We start from the raw sequence: 20,732 nt of genomic DNA on the forward strand, positions 1-20,732 counted from the left end.
AACTCTTCTGTACTTTATCCCCTCCCCCCCCTCACCTCACCTAACCCCACCCCCTCCCAGAAGCGAATTAACCTACAAACCTGTACGTCTTTGGAGTGTGGGAGAAAACCGGAGCACCCGTGTAAACCCAAGCGGTCACAGAGTGAACTTACAAACTCCGTACAGACAGCACCTGTAGTCAGGATTGAACCCGAGTCTCGGGCACTGTAAGGCCGCAACTCTATCGCTACGCCACCATGCCACCCTACTGTATATCTCGGCAATAGAAATACAAACCAATGCATTTGCAATCCTAGTTTCAGTGAAGGGTCAGATAATGCTGATGGGATTTGAGTGGCGAGTAAATGGGGGGGGAAATAAGGAGGCAAGCTAGGACCCAGGAACTATGGACTATATATTAACTATATATTTATAGTTAACTAAAATTGGAGAATTCAGTGTTCACATTCAGTGTTGGGTTGTAAACTACCCGAGCGGAATAGGAGGTGTTGTTCCTCCAGTTTGTGCATGTCCGCACATTGGCAACAGAGGAGGCTCAGGACAGAAATGAATGCTTCGGGATCGTGAAGGACAGAAGACTAGGAGCAAGAGCACGGAAATAAATGAGACTGGGGGTAAGTAAACAGACAAGACTTTCTGACAGAGTCTCTTGCCCAGAGTGGGTGAATCCAAGCCAGAGGACATAGGTTTAAGGTGAAGGGGAAAAGATTTAATAGGATTTTGAGGGGTAACGTTTTCACACAAAAGGTGGTGGGTGTATGGAACAAGCTGCCAGAGGAGGTAGTTGAGGCAGGGACTATCCAAACATGTACGGGTTCATTCAAGTGCTCTCCCGAGTTTAAAAAAAAATCAAACTCGCGGTAGGCATGTAGAATGTACTTAGCGCGTACATCGTAGCTCGGAGGCGTCGCTTAGCGGCTCGTAACGCTAACGGCAGGTACTCGGGAACGAGGTAAGCCCGGGAAGACTCGGAAAGATTTTTAACATGTTGATAAAAATGTCCACAAGAAGCCCCGAGTACCGACGAGCGGCCATTACCGTAAATCTCCAAGTTCGAATCAGAACTCGTACAGTGGCACAGGGATTTTAGACAGGTACATGGATAGGACAGGTTTGGAGGGATATGGACCAAACGCGGGCAGGTGGGAATAGTGTAGCTGGGACATGTTGGCCGGTGTGGTCAGTTGGGCCTGTTTCCACGCTGTATCACTCTATGGATCTATGACTGAGTGCTCGGAGAAATCAACCTGATGCTCAGCTTCTTTGACAATAGACAATAGACAATAGGTGCAGGAGTAGGCCATTCGACCCTGCGAGCCAACACCGCCATTCAATGTGATCATGGCTGATCATCCCCAATCAGTACCTCGTTCCTGCCTTCTCCCCATATCCCCTGACTCCGCTATCTTTAAGAGCCCTATCTAGCTCTCTCTTGAAAGTATCCAGAAAAACCAGCCTCCACCGCCCTCTGAGGCAGAGAATTCCACAGACTCACAACTCTCTGTGAGAAAAAGTGTTTCCTCGTCTCCATTCTAAATGGCTTATCCCTTATTCTTAAACTGTGGCCCCTGGTTCTGGACTCCCCCAACATCGGGAACATGTTTTCTGCCTCTAGCGTGTCCAAGCCCTTAATAATCTTATATGTTTCAATAAGATCCGCTCTCATCCTTCTAAATTCCAGAGTATACAAGCCCAGCCACTCTATTCTCTCAGCATATGACAGTCCCGCCATCCCGAGAATTAACCTTGTAAACCTACGCTGCACTCCCTCAATAGCAAGAATGCCCTTCCTCAAATTAGGGGACCAAAACTGTACACAATACTCCAGGTCTTCCAGCTGAATCGCATAAGAAGGAATCTTTTCTAACACTCTGCACCGAACGGGCAGAATTTACATCATGTCAAGGGACACAAACTCCTATTCATGATAAAACACAAAACAATGGAACAAAGAGTTTAATTGCTTAAATGTTAATCACAAATCAATTCAGCAGGACTTTCTGCACCAAGTTTGCAATTTGTCAGTCGACAGAACATGCTTTTAAATATTCATGGCCATTGAAAACCGTAAATAGCTAAATCAAATCAAAATGGTTCACCTCATTGATTGGACTCAATAATGGAGGATTTTGTTCGTAATAAGTCAAGAAAGTGTCTCATTTTTACAGTTGTTTTATGAGCAGGAGATTGGGAGGAGAACACAGATTGCATGAATGGTTCAGTGAGTGTATCCCAGAAGTGAATGGGTCACATAAACTAGAATGGACTTCTACAGCATGCAAGAAGTGGTCTGTGAGAGAGTTATTCCACCACACAGAAGCAGGAAGTAAAACTGCCGGGAGTTGCTGAGACCAGCACAAAATAAAATCACTTTGATCTCTGCTGAAAGATGCTGCTTTACAACTGGTTTCAGGCTGGGACAGAGAACGTTAGCGCATGTAGCGCATAGGTTTAAGGTGAGGGGGGGGAAGATTTAATAGAAACCTGTGGGGTAACTTTTTCACACAGATGATGGGGTGTGTATGGAAAGAGCTGCCAGAAGAGGTAGTTGAGGCAGGTACTAGCGCAACGTTTAAGAAACATTTAGACAGGTAAGTGGATCCATGGTGTAGTCCACCCTTTACATTTAATGTACCTCAATTTCCACAGGGACTTTGTTCCCCTGTATGCAAGGCGACACCAGTAGCAAACCTTTCCAGTGCATTTTTGGATGTCTCATCTACTTCACAATTTTGAGTGACTAAACTCAACATACTCATAATTTTGATCCTTAAACCAAACAGCTCATTGTTTTCTTCAACTTTGATAAAAAACATCTGTACTTTATAAAGTAAGATTTTGAGCAGCTAAATACGAATAATCATTAATTAATATACAGTTTGAGTGCAGCAGGAAGAGAAGTTACAAAAGGCTTATTACATTCTCGGAATTCATGACTTTTTATACAGATTAAAAACAGAGCTGCAATGTTTCTATACTTGCATGGCTACTTAAATTATTGCAAAGCAATGAATGAAAAATGAATGCAAACAAACTTAAATACACTCACATTATACGGCTATAATGGAGCATTCAAGTTTCAGCATTGATTGAATGGCATGGTGGCGCAGCGGTAGAGTTACTGTCTTACAGTACCAGATATCGATCCTGACCACAGGTGCTGTCTGTGACCTGCGTGGGTTTTCTCCAAGTGCTCCAGTTTCCTCCCACATACCAAAAGACATACAGGTCTGTAGGCCAATGAGCTACGTAAAATTGTCAATTGTCCCTTGTGTGCGTAGGATAATGTTAGTGTGCGGTGATCGCTGGTTGGAGCGGACTCGGTGGGCCTGTTTCCGCACTGTATCTCTAAACTAAATCAACTAAGCATGCAAAGATGATTTGTCATGGGGAAAAAATTAATTTAAATTTCTCTATGAATTATGCAGAACCCTATTTAAGAACACCCTCTGCTACAATTCCCCCAAATGTGTCGTGATCCCAAGTCTACTCACCTTCAACACCGATTATTGCAGAAGATTCGTGTCAAGGGTAATGGCACGAAGGCAGGAGAATGGGTTAGGAGGGAGTGATAGATCAGCCATGATTGAATGGTGGAGTAGACAGGATGGCCCAAATGACCTAATTCTGCTCCTATCACTTATGAACTTATGCCCTTATGACATCACTGTAGCATTGCAAAATAGGACCTACAACATGGTATGTTTAAAAGAAGAGAAAGCAGACACTTCTCACGCATCTTGAAGCAGTCAGCTTCACCATGACAACATTTGCCTAACTGGAGAGAAAGACGTTTCCCCAAATGAGGTCCATGCAAGGATAGTGGTGTAAAATGAGCACTTCATTCATGATCAAGTCTTTAAGTCTTTCCGCTGACTGGATAGCACGTGACGATAAACAAAACTAAGTACTTCACCCATCCACAAAAATTCAGATGAAAAGAAAGTCAAACATGTTTCAGAACTAATCAGACCACTCTATGAATACCGCCAAGAATATTATTGAACAAAATATTCTGAACAATTGAAATATAAAACCAGCTAACACCAAATGGAATTTGAAAAATCAAACGGAAAGACAAATGACAGAAGGTTAAATGACAATTTCTACCTCGCGCTGCCTGGGAAAGGCCACCAGCATAATCAATAATGAGTTGTACCCTGGCCACTCCCCTCTTCTCCCCTCTTCTCCCCTCTCCCATCGGCCAAAAGGAAAAGAAGTGTGAAAATGCAAACCTCCAAATTCAGGGACAGTTTCTTCCCAGCTGTTACCAGGGAACTAAACCATCCTACCAACATCTAGAGAGTAGTCCTGAACTACTGTCTACCTCATTGGAGACTTTCAGACTATCTTTGATCGGACTTTACTGGCTTTATCTTGCACAAAATGCTATTCATGATATTCCCTTTATCACATATCTGTACACTGTAGATGGCTCGATTGTAATCATGCATTGTCTTCCCGCTATCTGGTTGGCTGGTACGCAACAAAAGCTTTTCACTGTACCTCTAGACACGTGACAATAAACTCAACTGAACTGAACCAATCAAGAAGTTAACTCAAAATCCTGGTATTGTTCCTCTGTTAGCGACTTCCTGGCAACAACCAGAACATAAATGAATGACTAAAGGGAGAAGGAAGTGACTCTATTACACAGATGACTGACCTCGTCTGGACTGGCTGCTTGGTAAACTCGACAAGCATCTTCATAGTTTTGCTCAGCTTCAGCTTGGTCAGTGGAGTCAGGTCCCCGAGATTCGTAGACGGGCGTGACGTTGTGGCACAGAGCGATTGCTTTCACTGCCTCGTGAACACGAACGGCAACCGTTTTACGTATTTTCGGAAATGCTGATGAAGATTTATCTTGTGAAGCAGCTGGAGGCTGGGGAAACACAGAATAGATTCCTAGCTGATTACAACATCATGATTATATTCCTCACCATTGCTGCAAGAAGAATCTTGCTAAAACATTTACCTTCCATCAACTCATGCCAGCCGGAATTTTGTCTCCAAATATCATTAGTTTACATTCAAAAACAATTTTCTTTAAAACACTGGACACTTTTGAGAGGAATAGATCGGGTATTTGCACAGAGACTTTAATTTATCATATTTTAGTTACATTTCCATGATCCCATGTAAAGGCTTAGGTCACTCTTTATCCAAATTGAACAAATGCCAGAGTAAGACTCATAGTCACAGAGTGTGGAAATAGGCCTTCAGCCCATGCCGACTACATGGTCCATCTACACTAGTCCCACTTGCCTGCGTCTATAACTGGAATAGAACCCAACGTCAACAGGAAATGATGAACGAAAGATTAAACACAGGGTGAAGATTTATCCCTAAACCACATATTTGCACCTTTTCTAATATAATTTACTAAGAATTTCCCCTCTGTCATTGATCATAGCTGGCCACCCTACTCCAGACAACAGGCCTCTCTTCACTCTTTCACATATGAGCCCAAACCATGAGCATGATTCACCGTAAGGTCTAATCTGTTAATTTATGTCATCGTCCACACAGGCAGGGAACAGGGCAATGATTAACCCCTTGGCCAACAGCTACACAACCACTATCCTGGCCAACTCAAGCAAGGTGAAACTTTGCTGTTCACCATGGACCCGTTAGTCATTAAATATCTTACAGGCGGTATGTAATCACATTTTGGTAATGCAAAAAGGTTACATTTTGATAATAAATGTATTAGTAAATGTTTAATAGAGAACAATGGAGCTGGACTGAACAAATGAGAAAAGATTGTATCAGTATCCTCATGAAATTTATCAAAGGCTTTTAAAGTTTCATTATCTCTTTTCTTGAAGATGCGCGTAATTATTAATTTGTGCATTAAACAGCACTTAGTTATTCATCACTTGCTTACCTGTGTATAAGCACTAAAAACGTGGCTCTCCACTTCATCCATTGAATCCAATCCATAGGACACTGTCCCCAAATGAAGACGCCTGAACTGCATTTCATTTTTTGTAAGGGTTCCTGTGGAATGCAAAAAAAAGCAGTTATCCAATTTTTAAATTCATCCAAGTGCATTTTATTTAATCACACAACATATTATTGCACTTGTGAGATAGTGCATGATTTAGCAAAATGATGAGATGAAAAGTTCCTGTTTTTGTTTTTTTACTGAAGCCAATTAACCTACAAACCTGCACATCCATGGAATGTGGGAGCACCCAGAAAAAATCCATGCGGTCATGGGGAGAACGTACAAACTCAGTACAGACAGCACCCGCAGTCAGGATCCGACCTGGGTCTCTGGTGATGCAAGGCAGCAACTCTACCGCTGTGCCACCGCGCCGCCCTGGTATGTTTCCTGAAGGACAACGCCAGTTATAAGACAGGCATTTCCCTGACCTCAGAGACAAGGAGAATGGAAGCTGCCTTCTGCACCTTGTGTTTAATGCAACAAGTGATACCCAGTACATTCTATGCGGTTTCCAAAATTCATCAGTCAATGGAAGTTATATCTTGTGGGCTTTTACTTTGTACAATGGTATAAAACATACAACATCAAATTGGCAATCTATTTTATATTTAACTTCCTAAATAAATATGTAAAGCGATTTAAAAAACCGGTCGATCTATAAACACAAGTTTTATACTCACACAAAATCAGAATCGCCAAGCACAATTTCTCAGCAGGAGTTAGCGGCCCTTTGTTTGTTGACCATTCTCTGGTTTAAGAGCACAGAAGCCAATTATTGTGTCTTAATTCTTTCCCTTTGTTCAGGGGTACAGAAGCCAATTGTAGCATGACAATGGCACAGCAGTAGAGTTGCTGCCTTACAACGCTCACAGCGGCAGAAATCTGGATTTGATCCCAACTACGGGTGCTGTCTGTACGGAGTTTGTGCGTTCTCCCCGTGACCGCGTGGATTTTCTCCGAGATCTACAGTTCCCTCCCACTCTCCAAAGACGTAGGTTAATTGGCTAGGTATAAATATAAATGGTCCCTAGCGTGTGTAGGATAGTGTTAATGTGCGGGGATCGCTGGTCGCATGGACTCGGTGGGCTGTATCTCTAAACTAAAGTAAACTAAATTACTGGCCGAGCTAACATTATTCCACTCTGACATAATAGGTTTCGATAAGGTGTTTTACAAGCCATTTTTAGAAATGATCACGTTTTCTGCCTGGAAACTATTAACTACATTATGACCCATTCATGTGTAAACTAAATGCAACCATAAGCCTACAATTAGATATCTTAGAAAACTGCAAGTTTATTTTCATTGTAACATTAACATTAAGCAGTTTAAACAAATGCTTTTCAAAATTCACCTCCATCTCCCAAGCTCCATAAAACTTGAAAATTATTTTACAAATGATTTCAAAGGCCAATTTATTGGTGGCCGCACTGTACATAAACAGATAAATTATGCTATTGATGATGAGAGATGAAAGGATCTGCATCAACCCCCAAGGCTTCTCTTTAGAACAAATCATCTTACCACAGATATGCATTAACTTTCCACAGATGGAATTTCTACAAAACCAAATGTTTTAACCTGGCCAAAGTAGAACAATAAAGCTCCGATAATCAAGCACACTTGGGAGATAGATAGTGCAGACTAGCACATTATCTGGACCTTTGAACCCACAAACAAAATGTATTTCACTTTATTTTTCAGATTGGCATAAACTGGAAGATTAGAATGGATGGGGTACTGGACTAGCTAGCTGACTGGATGGGCTTGGCCCACAGAGGCATACGGGATCCCCTAGTTGCTAATCATTTTAACTCCCCTTCCCATACTGCCATTTCTGTCCTGGGCCTCCTCCATTGCCAGAGTTAGGGCACATGAAAATTGGAGGTACAACACCTCGTATTTCACTTGGGTATCTTACAACCCAGTGATATGAATGTTGAATTCTCTAATTTTGAGAAACTTCATCCTACACTCCATTCCCCTTCATCCATCCTAGTCGTTTAAGCAGTTGGCAGCAATGTATCCCTCTTCACGCCTTCTCTAGCCAACAACTGGCCTACCAGGAAACCACCCTGCCTGCGGCCATCTGTTGCCGCCCTGATCTGTGCTGATTTGTTTGAATCATCATCCTCCAATTCTCCCTCCCCCACCTTCCCTCTGCCTCCCCGATAAACATCACCTATCCTTTTTCTTCATAGTTACTGAGTTACTCCGGCATCCTGTGTCTATCTTTGGATGCAGAATTGATTTTGCTTAGATACACAGCATGAAAACATGCCCACCGAATCCACAATGACCATCGATCACCCGTTCACACTAGTTCTGTCATCCCACTTTCTCATCCACTCCCCACGCATTAGAGGCAATAGTGCCGAGGACAATTAACCTACAAACCCGCATGTCTTCAGATGTAGGAAGAAACTGAAGCATTTACATGGATAGGACAGGTTTGGAGGGATATGGACCAAGCGACTAGTGTAGCTGGGACATGTTGGCACGTTGGGCCGAAAGGGCCTGTTTCCACACTGTATCATTCTATGACTATGACCCACGTGAGGATGGTACAAACGGCACACAAACAGCACCCGAGGTCAGGACTGAACCTGGGTCTCCGGTTTTATTCTCTTGGTGATAATTCACCAGCATCTTCCTTACACCCACAACACCCTCCCCCCCCATCCAAGAAAGAGGGGGGTAAAAAGAGGAGATCTCTATAATATCTTTCTTATGCATTGACTAATAAGGTACTTGAAAGAAGGTAACGGAGTAATTTAGACAAACTCGATGGAAAACCGTTCGAAACAACTCCCACTCCTTTGATGTTTACAAAATCCACCACTGATTTACAGAGACGTTATCAGAAAATTGTTAGCATACCTCCCATGCTACAAATGCTCAGCTTGAATCATCATGCTACAACACATCAGGAGGTCATTTACTTCACTGGGTCCACAGTAATACTTCAAAGAGCCAATTGTCGTGTTCCATTATTATATCCTTGAACCCTTTTTTTGCCCCTAATTTCATCCAATTCCTTTTCAAAAGCCATCTCAGATTTTGTATTTCCCAATATTTCTGACACAGTACTTTCAACTCTTCAGGAACATTCCCAGCTTTGTCTTTATTCTTTTGGCAACATTTTCACATTTGTGACCTCTTATTACTATCACAATAGAAATGGAAGTTTATCCAAGCTGATTTTTAAAATAATTTAGTTTAGTTTAGAGATACAACGCAGAAACAGGCCCTTTGGCCCACCGAGTCTGCACCGACCAGCGATCCCCGCACATTGACACGATCGTACACACACTAGGGCCAATTTACACATACACCAAGCCAATTAACCTACATACCTGTACGTCTTTGGAGTGTGGGAGGAAACCGAAGATCACAGAGAAAACCCATGGGGTCATGGGGAGGACGTACAAATTCTGTACAGACAGCACCTGTAGTCAGGATCGAACCTGCGTCTCCGGCGCAGCAAGACAGCAACTCTCCCGCTGCGCCAACGCGGCTGCCCAATCTCTTAATTATTAATATTTTCTATATTTTATTAACCTTTTAAAACAGAAACACCTGGTTTGAATAACTTTCATTACTTAAACCTCGTAATGTGAGTTATCCTCCTCGTGAAGCTTTTCAACGCCCTTAACCGTGGCAGCTTTGAAAGTGCTTTGGGATACACATGCATACCGCAAGCTAGTTGCTAAACATTTTAACTCTCCTTCCCATTCCCATTCCCACACTGACCTTTCTGTCCTGGGCCTCTTCCACTGTCAGAGTGAGGCTTCGTGCAAATTGGAGGAACAGCACCTCCTGTTTAGCTCGGGCAGCTTACAACCCAGCGGTATGAATATTGATTTTCCTAATTTCAAGTAACCCTTGCATTCCCTCACTCTCTGTCCCTCCCCCCACACTAGTCGTCTTGCTACGTTTCACTGTTTGTATCCCTTCATTATCACCTCGTCCACAGCCAACAATGGACCAGTGTGGGCTCCACCTGCCTTGAGTTATCAGCGCCGGCTGTGATTTGCTCTGTACCTTTTCATACCTCGTTTCCCTCCACCCTGACTCAGTCTGAAGAATGGTCTCGACCCGTAACGTCACCTATTCCTTTTCTCCAGAGAAGCTGCCCGTCCCGCTGAATTACTCCAGCATTTTGTGTCTATCCTCGGCCAACATACCTGTCTTGTCTGTTAGAACAAAGGAAATTCTCCCAAGCTGTTCGGGAGTGGTGCTGGCCCGTACCACCGTGCCAGGAATTTTGTCATCTCTCCGAATCATCAAACTGTAGACCATCTTTCCCATGTCCAGGTTTACACGAATACTAGATGAGGAAGAAGAAACATAAATAAGAAGACAGACCTCTACGGGTTTTCATGTGAAAGGAACTGTAGATGCTGGTTTACACCAAAGATGGACATAAAATGCTGCAGTAATTCAGCGGACAGGCAGCATCTCTGGAGAGAAGGAATCGGTGACATTTCAGCTACGTTTCAGTCTGAAAAGTCTCGACCCAAAACGTCACCCATACCTTCCCTCCAGAGATGATGCCTGTCCCGCTGAGTTACTCCAGCATTTTGTGTCTATCCACATGTTTTTGTTGGGAACAACTAAGTACAAGCCGCGGGCAATGGAGTCAAATTATTCCTTCAGAAAAGCAAATAAAGATTTATCCTATTATCTTTTGATTATAAATGTTAAATATTACACAGGTTTAGCGGTTCAGTGGCATAGCGGTAGAATTGCTGTCTTGCAACGCCAGAGACCCGGGTCCAATCCTGGTTACAGGTGCTGTCTGTACGGTGTTTATACGTTCTCCCTGTGACCGTGTGTATTTTCTCTGGGTGTTCTGGTTTCCTCCCACACTCCAAAGTAACACAGATTTGCAGGTTAATTGGCTTCAGTAAAATTGTAAACTGTCCCTAGTGCGTAGGATAGAGCTCGTGTTTGGGGTGATCGCTGGTCAGCGCATGCTCTGTGGGCCGAAGGACTTGTTTCTGAACTGTATCTCTGAAGTCTAAAGGGCCTGTCCCACATGGGCGTCATTTGCGCGTCACGCGGCCGGCGCACGAAGATTTCGTGAATCCCAAAATCCTGAGTCGCCGCGCGCGACCGCCCGTCACTGCCTACGCCACCACGCCTCATCACGCGCCGTGCGCGCGCCACGACGAGCGCGTTGTGTGTCATGACGCGCAAATGTCGCGTAAATTACGCACAAATTACGCGCAAGTGGACAGGCCCTTAATGTTTCAAACAGAGTTATTATGCCATTTCCCAATGTACTATAAACAGATAAGATACGAGTATCAATGTCGATACAAAATGCAACGATTTTAGGTTTGCTGGAAAACATTAGGTGTACTGTAATTTCTTGCTGTATAAATATTTAATTCATGATGTTTTGTTGTCATGCCATCGACTCTTCGAGGTATGTGCTTTCAATTTACAAAGCTGGTTTTGGTGATAATCGCAGTGATAGACTGCTGAAATATCAATAATGCATTGTGTCCAACATTTTGATTTACAAAGCATTACTTATCGATAAGCTCTTCCAAAAATCAATGAATTATTGTACTTCATTTCACATAACAGCGAAGGCCAGACAGCCTATCCTCTGTAGATTTCCCACCATCCCCTCCCCCGTACTTTCCTGTAAACTATTCTCTCTCACACGGCACAGTAGCACAGCAGTAGAGTTGCTACCTTCCAGTGATCACAGCACCAAGTTCAATCCCGGCTATGGGTGATGTCTGGACAGAGTTTGTACGTTATCCCCGTGACCGCATGGGTTTCTCCAAGATCTTCGGTTTCCACCATCACTCCAAAGACGTTCAGGCTTGTAGATTAATTGGCTTGGTATAACTGTATATTGTCCCTGTTCTGTGTAGGATAGTGCGGGGATCGTTGTTCAGCGCGGACTCGGTAGGCCGAAGGGCCTGTTTCCGCACTGTATCTCTAAACTAAACTAGCCTAAACAAGTTCCCATCAATCCATGACTTCCTCCTCCCCCACATTCGATTCACCTGCGGTTACCTACAGCAGAGGTGATGTATGTTAGCCCAATATGGAAACTATCAACAGAGCAGCTGAACATTGGCCAGGAGTACTGCCGCTTATCAATGTTTTCTTCATCAAGTATTGCTAAACTAAAGTACAGCACCACTCAGGTATTCACCCTTGTAAAGTTCAATTACCTATTCAATTGGTACACCACCAATAGTGATGTGACCTCACCTCAAGATATCACTCTTCAATTCCTAGAGTCCCCAGGCATGTCTGTTGTTTGGTAATTACAGACAAGAAATATTAATTTAACACCTTGCCCACCTCCTGTGCCTCATTAATTGATATTCTTGATGACCTTTACTAGCTTTTAGATTTATATTTTTGCTGATCTTTAGTTTAGTTTGGTTTAGCTTAGTTTAGAGATACAGCCTGGAACTAGGCATGTAACCAGGCCCTTCGGATCATCAAGTCCATGCCGACCAGCGATCACCCGTACACTAGTTCTAACCTACGCACTAGGGACAATTTACAGAAGCCAATTAACCTACAAACACACAAGTTTTTGGAATGTGGGAGGAAACCGGAGCACCCGGAGAAAAACCCACGTGGTCACAAACTGCATACAGACAGCACCAGAGGTCAGGATCGAACCCGGGCCACCCCCATTCCCTCCTCAGATGCTGAGTTACTCCAGCACTGTGTGTTTTCCCCAATGAATCAGTGCTCGGATCATTTATTGTCAGCCAAGAGGATGAAAGATGTAAGCTCTGACACCGGCAAACATGGGGTCAAATTGTGTAGATGACACATGGACAAGATGGATGAACTGGGCAGTCCAAAATGGGGATGAAAAGCAAGGGACTTAAAATAGACTGACCTTATAGAAACAATTGTTTGAAATTCAGTAACAACATTTACCTGATAGGAACTATGTGGGAAAAGAGAAGAAAGAAGCGAAACAAGTGGAGGTACCACCGTCCCCGGAAGTGCTGCAGGGAGACCATCACAAGGGATAACACCACCAGTGCAACAAACAGGATCTTCATTAAACAGTTCACCTCCAGGTCAAACAGCCCCATCTACAAATAAACAATAGTAGAGAAAATTATTTTTCCATGTGCCTCCAAAACAAAATAAACACTATAATACAATATTTTACTCATTTAAGATATACAGTCACAAGCAACAGATACTGTGGTGGGTGTATGTAACAAGCTGCCAGAGGAGGTAGTTGAGGCTGGGGCTATCCCAACGTTTAAGAAACAGTTAGACAGGTACACGGATAGGACAGGTTTGGAGAGATATGAACCAAACGCAGGCAGGTGGAACTAGTGTAGATGGGACATGTTGGCCGGTGTAGGCAAGTTGGGCTGAAGGACCCGTTTCCACACTGTATCACTCTATGAATCTATACTGGTTTACAATAAACACAAAGTGCTGGAGTACCTCAAAAGTTAGTGGTGCAGCAGTAGACTTGCTGCCTTACAGGGCCAAAGACCCAGGTTCAATCCTGACAAAAGGTGCTGTCTGTATGGAGTTTGTATGGAGTCTCTGGGTGCTCCGGTTTACAGGTTAATTGGTTTCTGTAAATTGTTCTTAGTGTGTAGGATATATCTAGTGTATAGGATAGAACTAGTGTACAGGTGATCGCTGGTCGGCATGGACCCGGTAAGCTGAAGGACTTGTTTCCACACAGTATCTCTAAATCTAAATCTAACACTTATGGGGAATGTGGATAGGCGATGTTTCGGGTTTAATCTGAAGAAAGGTCCCGACCCAATACGTCGCCTATCCACGTGCTCCAGAGATGTTGCCCGACCTGTCGAGTTACTACAGCACGCTGTCTTTTAAAAAAAATGTATGTAGTAATTTCCCTACCAACAAAAAACCATCAAGAGATGGTTCATCAAGAGATGGTTCATCAAGAGATGGTTCATCAAGAGACATCTCATGAAACAAAAATGGAACACTTGACTATAAAGTGGGCTTTTAACACAAAAACAAAATTACAAATGATGTATAGATTTTGCTCGTACCCAAGGTTGCGTGGGGGCAGAATAGTGATCCCAATCCCAACTCAATTAATACTCCCATTCACCAGATTATGTTACTCCTGCTGCCACCTTGTGGTAGGTGTATGGCATCAGAGTTTGGCCAAAGGTCACCTCTTCACGTGAAGGTTTGGCTATCCTAAAATTAATTGTACCAATTACAACTCTACTGCTGTGCCAGTGTGCCACTCGCACAATGTTTTAGGCGGAGAATTCCTGGATTTCATAGAACATAGAGCACTGGCTATGTACTTTTCCACTACCTGTAGAAGACAAAGAGGAGTGGTGGAAGGGTGTATTCTGGTTGGAGGTCTGTGACCAGTGGTATTCCACAGGGATCTGTGCTGGGACCTCTATTGTTCGTGATATTCATAAACAATATGGACGTAAACTAAAGGAAAAATATGTTGCCACCGTTCTATGTTCTATGAAACCCATGAATTCTCGGCCCAGCTACATTGTGGGAGTACATTCAACAGAAGGGTGGCACACTGGCGTAGCGAGAGAGTTGCTACCTTACAGCACCAGAGACCCAGGTTCGATCCAGACTATGGATGGTGTCTGTACGGATTTTGTACGTTCTCCCTGTGACCGCGTGGATTTCTCCGGGTGTTACCGTTTCCTCCCACACTCCAAAGGCGTGCAGGTTTGTAGGTTAATTTGTTTCTGTAAATTGTAAATTGTCCCTAGTGCGTAGGATAGTACTAGTGTATGGGGTGATTGCTGGTCAGCACGGATGCGGTGGACTGAAGGGAGTTCCCACACTATCTCTAAAGTCTAAAGGACTGCATCAGTTCACAAGGTGGAACTAAAATGACCAACAAGGGAAGAAAGAAATGAGTGACATTAATAAATCAATCAATAAATTACAAGCTCATTTCTCCACAGAATAAAAAATGTTGTCTCATAAATCTGGGATAATATTTTTCTCTGTTCTGATGCATTAGTACATTTACATTAACTTCGCTCAATTTCCTTTTAAACTGAAGCTGGAATCTATATGGCTACTGTCAAATGTCTGAACAATAATCGGTCCGATCACCAAGTTCGCTGTGAGTTAAACTCTTGATAAGTGCTCTGGCAATAACACAGAACATTCTGTCAGAAGCATTGCATTATTGAGGAAACATATTTAAAATATTGTGCAGGAAGGAACTGCAGATGCTGCTTTAAACCAAAAATGCTGGAGTAACTCAGCAGGTCTGGCAGCATCTCCGGAGAAAAGGAATAGGTGAATGTCGGAGGAAGGTTCTCGACCCGAAATGTATTCCTTCTCATATTTAAAATCTTTTTCCTTACAATTTGTGCCATCTTTTTCAAGAAACTGTGAAAGATGTTCTAAATACGACAAATTGTTAAGTGTCAAATCAAATGATGAAAGATTTCATTGTGATATTTTCGAACGTATTACATTACATTATTAAATAAAATTAATGGGATATTTCTCTAATTTTTATCTTCAACATTATTTTTTGCCTGGAGTGAGAATTATGAGATTTAATGTTAATTAATCTCTAGCCCAAGATTTCCAAACTATACCTTGTTCTTTGGGTGGGAAGTATTCATAACACTCCGCATTTCTTTGCCTGTGTAGATAACAACACCCACTGCTGTGCCTGGAATGGAAACAACATTATAAAAGCATCAATAAGCAAGAATTAAAATGCCTTTTTAAGTGTGTCAATAATTCAATATTCAGAGCTGCCTCACATACACTCCAAAGATGTGTGCATGTTAACTGTGGCTTTAAAAATATCCATGAATATTACATTCTTATGTGTTAGTCAGATTGGAAGGTTATAGCCCTGTCCCATGGTACGAGTTCATTCCAAGAGCTCTCCCGAGTTAAAAAAAAATCTAACTCGCGGTAAGAATGGAGAATGAACGTAGCGGGTACGTCGGAGCTCAGGGATGTCTCTTAGCGGCTCGTAACGCTAACGGCAGGTACTGAGGAAGACTCGCTAACGGCAGGTAAGCGCGGGAAGACTCGTGAAGACATGTTGAAAAATGTCTACGAGAGCCCCGAGTAGCGACGAGTGGCCATTACCGTAAATCTCAGAGTTCGAATCAGGGCAAACTCGGGAGAACTCTTGGAATGAACTCGTACCGTGGGACAGGACTTTTAGTTTAGTTTAGAGTTACAGCGCGGATCCAGGCCCTTCAGCCCACCGAGTCCGCACCAACCAGCGATCCCCGCACATGAACGCAAGCCTTCACACACTAGGGATAATTTACACTTATACCAAGTATACAAACCCAAGCCAATTAACCTACAAACCTATAAGTCTTTGGAGTATGGGAGGAAACCAAAGGTCTTGGGAAAAACCTACGCAGTCACAGGGAGAACGTACAAACTCTGTACAGACAGCACCCGTAGTCAGGATTGAACCAGGGTCTCCGGTGCTGCAAGCGCTGCACCACCATGTCTCAAAGTCTGAGCTTTGAGTACAGACTTGTGTTGCCACAGATTTATTATTGTCACGTGTACCGAGGTACAGTGAAAGGCTTTGTGTTGCATTTTATCCAATTAAGACTATATATCAATATAATCAAGTCAAACTCAAATACAATAGGTAAAGGGAAGGGGAAGATATAGAGTGCAGAATATAGGTCTCAGCATTGTAGCACAACAGTTCCATAGATGAAGTCCAATGTCTGCAATGGGGTAGAGGTGAATCAGACAGTACCCTAGTCCAGTGATTCCCAACCTGGGGCCATATGGCAAATTTCAGGGGGGCCACAGAAAATTTTGGGGATTTAGGGGGCCACAGGTTCAATGAAGGGGGCCACTTTTTTTCCGCTAATAATGTGTGTGGGGGGGGGGGGGGGGGGGGGGGGGGGGACAGAAAAATTAAAGAGCCCAAGGGGGCCATGAACTAAAAAAGGTTGGGAACCACTGTCCTAGCCTATGGAATGGCCGTTCAGTGAGGAAGTAGCTGTTTCTGAATCTGGTTGTGCACACTTTCAAGCTCCTGTACCTTCTGCCCGATGGGAGACAGGAGAAGGAGGAATGACTGGGGTGGGACAATTCTTTTACTTGTCTTTGGTTACGTCTTATTGTGCACAGTTAACCAAATTCACCTGGCAGTGGAAAGGACATTTTATCGGCAATGATGTTGCTGGGATTTGACATGGGTGGAGAGAGGAGAAAGGGTGCAAGGTGGTGTGGGGAAAGAAGGGGCCGTCAGGGTTGAAAATGGGCAGGGGAGGAAAGGAAAGTGTTAACAGAGATTTTTACAGTAATTTCCAAAGATCGTAATCTTGGTGATTCAAAAGAGAACTTTAACAGGCTTTAAGTCATCAACAAGCCACACGCAGTAGTTTGGACAAAGAGGCGTTTCAGGATTTGTAAATCAGCTGGAGCAATTACCCAATTACTCCATCACAACTAACATTGCGATCTGACTTGTGCGCAAAGGCAAAACACAGGATCGCACTGTCTTTGTATACTGTAATGCCGCAAGAGAATAGGTCACTATCAAGAGCTAAGCTTTGACATTTTGTTCACATAATTCTGACATTGAGATGTGCCATCTGGGCCGTAGGCAGCAATCAACAACATTGCACGGTTGATTTGCAGCCACAGTGCGCATTTGGTGAGAGGGTGGAGGAGCGGTGGCTCCAGAGAGAGGACGGGTCAGATCCCTCAAGGAGTCAGGCTACGTACAAGTCAATGAGTAGGAAGGAACTGCAGATTTGCTGGTTTACACCGAAGATAGACACACAATGCTGGAGTAACTCAGCGGGGCAGGCAACATCGCTGGAGAGAAGGAATGGGTGACGTTTCGGGTCAAGTCCCTTCTTCAGTGAATGATATAATTTGACAAGCAACAGTGGCGGTTTCCATAACAACCCACTCCACACAAAACATATTCAATATGGGGTGGCACAGCGGTTGGTAGAGTTGCTGCCTTCCAGCACCAGCGACCTGGGTTCGATCCTGACTACAGGTGCTGCCTGTACTGAGTTTGAACCTTCTCTCTATCACCACGTGGGTTTTCCCCGGGTGCTCTGATTTCCTCTCACACTCCAAAGACGTACAGGTTTGTAGGTCAATTAGCTTTGGTAAAGATTATAAATTGTCCCGAGTGTGTGTAGATTAGTGCTAATGTATGCGGAGATCGCTGTTTGTTATGGACCTGGTGGGCCGACGGGCCTGTTTCAGCACTGTATATCTAAACTAAGCTAAATTTCAACTTGATGTGCATCCTAAATGGAAATAAAAGTATCAACAATTAATTGACTGGATTTAATGGAGCAATATTCGTGGAAATAGCCTCTCTCGAATACAGTACGGGGGTGACACTTTTACAGGAATCGCCGAATTTGCACATATATTTGATATATGTGCTTGATATATATTTGGCTTCCAAACATTGGATTCACCAGAATAATTAATAACTCCTTTAACGTGTGCTACAACAAACTATCAAAGGTATATACCTGGTGCATTATGTAAGTAGCTGTTACAATGTGTTTTCCCATTTGTTTCTTTCTGATAGACCTTTGGTCTAATGTGACAATAAAGTGCATCAAATGTATCTTATGTGATGAATTGATGCCAACACTGCATATCTGGTGTGCAACAGGCACAAAAAGTTATAAGAATTAATTTCTACACCATTTTCTCCATTAAACTAACTGAAAAACTGTTTTGGGATTCTGCGAGGAAATCAAATGTGCATCACATATGTTCAGAAGTTATAGGAACAGAATTAGGCCTTTGGGCCCTTCAAGTCTACTTCGACATTCAATCATGGCTGATCTTTCTTTTCCACTCAACCCCATTCTCCTGCCTTCTCCCCATAACCTCTGACACTTCTACTAATCAAGAATCTGTCAATCTTTGCCTTAAAAATATCCATCGACTTGGCCTCCACAGTTATCTGTGGCAATTCAGTAATTCAAGGTTACATCAACAAAAACTATGTAGTTGAGAAGACTTCTATTTAACATTTCTTTTTTGACAGCATAATTTTCTCAACAATAAGCAGTTAAAAATGGTTAGAAAGACATGAATATGAGAAAGTCACTTTTTTTCGAGAATGAACAGAAATGTTAAAAAAAAATCACCTTACCTGATGCTATAACCGTACTGGCCCATAATGTGTTTTCAATGCTTAAACTCTCATTAATTGGTGGGTCACTATCCTCCTGAAATACATAAAGAATTGGCTTTATTTGAAGTGGCTGTAATGTCTTAATGGGATCCTTTTATTTGCTTGTATATAAGATTGGGATTATCATACCAATCGGCAAATTAAAAATATATTAAGTGTGAATATGTGCATTTCTTATCCACTCATGTTGTTGCATTATTCTCCTATTATACCGAATGCCAAAATGACTGTTCTTTGTCTTCAATGTATCCCCAAATCCCAATTGTTATTGATCCTAATTACGGATGCTATTGATCCAAACTGCGTGGATTTTCTCCGGGTGCTCCGGTTTCCTCTTGCAGAATAATTTGGCTTCTGCAAATTGTAAATTGTCCCTAGTGTGTATGATATGCTACAGTGCCCTCCATAATGTTTGGGACAAAGACGCGTCATTTATTTATTTGCCCTGAAATGGGGGGGGGGGACTATGTATAAACACAGCTGTAATTTCTACATGGGGAAACCAAAATGTATACAAATGGTCTCTATTAAAATCTGACAATGTGCACTTTAACCACATGTGGCTTTTTCTATTATAAATCTCAAATTGTGGAGTACACAGGCAAATAAATAAATGATGGGTCTTGGTCCCAAACATTATGGAGGGCACTGTAGTGTACGGGGTGATCCCTAGTCAGTGCGGACTCGGTGGGCCAAACGGCCGGTTTCCACATTGTATCTCTCAACTAAACCAAAGTAGCAGGAGAGACACTTTTTATGGGAATCACAGAATTTGCACAATATATTTTTATTTGAAGCAAAACATTATTAAGCCCAAGAACCCTGAACAAAGACCCCCTCCCCCACCAACCCAAAGTGGAACAATTTTCTCGCAGACAGCAAAACCAACTCACCCGAGAGAAAGTCCCCACAAAACTGTGGATATCAAGGTTTGGTTCTTCTGCATAAACATGGGACCGTATTTGTAGCAGATCCTTTTGTGAAAAAGAAAACAGAGTAAGAAATGAACAACCTTGTTACATCAACATCTGACATACTAATTCATTGGTATCTCAAGAGTCAAGTCAAGAGTGTTTTATGGTCATGTCCTGAAACATTAAATTCTTACTTGGTAAGGACAATGACAGGCCAAAGGACAATGACAGGCCAGGCCAAAGTTTCCACACTGTGTCGCTCTATGACGAATACTTTTGCGGAAGGCACGATGAACATCAATTAGTGCAACCAATGATAGATCCAGACTTCGCCATTTGCAGGGAGTTTCCCTGTTATCTGTGAGGGTTTCCTCCCACATTCCAAAGATGAGCCGGTCGCTAGGTTACTCGGGCATTGTAAAGCGCCTCCAGTGTGTAGGCGAGTGATAGAATCTTGGAGGAGTTGATAGGAGTGTGAAGAGCGCAAATGGTGATTAGTGTAAACAGGTGAATTAGTACATCTGTCACGCAGCTGGGAAACGGGTACTTCAGCTGGCAGAGTCCATGCTGATCATCAAGCACACATATACACCAATGCCAAATTAGTGATCAATCGTCAGTGTGGACTGAATGGGCCAAATAACCTGCTTCCATGATGTACAATTCTTTGACTCCATGAAACAAG

At 42.9% G+C, this 20,732-nt stretch overlaps 1 protein-coding gene across 2 annotated transcripts in view; it reads right to left on the reverse strand.

The window, feature by feature from the left end:
- The window catches only part of atp9a (ATPase phospholipid transporting 9A (putative)), a 106,938-nt gene that overhangs the window by 61,870 nt on the left and 24,336 nt on the right, over positions 1-20,732 (reverse strand). For both annotated transcript variants that reach the window (XM_033041554.1, XM_033041553.1), the window contains exons 8-14: positions 20,027-20,107; positions 19,092-19,167; positions 15,553-15,629; positions 12,881-13,041; positions 10,138-10,280; positions 5,888-6,000; positions 4,667-4,882 (exon numbers count right to left, since the gene is read on the reverse strand). In XM_033041554.1, coding sequence (XP_032897445.1) covers positions 4,667-4,882; positions 5,888-6,000; positions 10,138-10,280; positions 12,881-13,041; positions 15,553-15,629; positions 19,092-19,167; positions 20,027-20,107 — 867 coding nt within the window. The remainder of the gene's footprint in view (positions 1-4,666; positions 4,883-5,887; positions 6,001-10,137; positions 10,281-12,880; positions 13,042-15,552; positions 15,630-19,091; positions 19,168-20,026; positions 20,108-20,732) is intronic.

Source organism: Amblyraja radiata, chromosome 23 (genome assembly GCF_010909765.2).
Source record: "Amblyraja radiata isolate CabotCenter1 chromosome 23, sAmbRad1.1.pri, whole genome shotgun sequence".
NCBI classification, from domain to species: Eukaryota; Metazoa; Chordata; class Chondrichthyes; order Rajiformes; family Rajidae; genus Amblyraja; species Amblyraja radiata.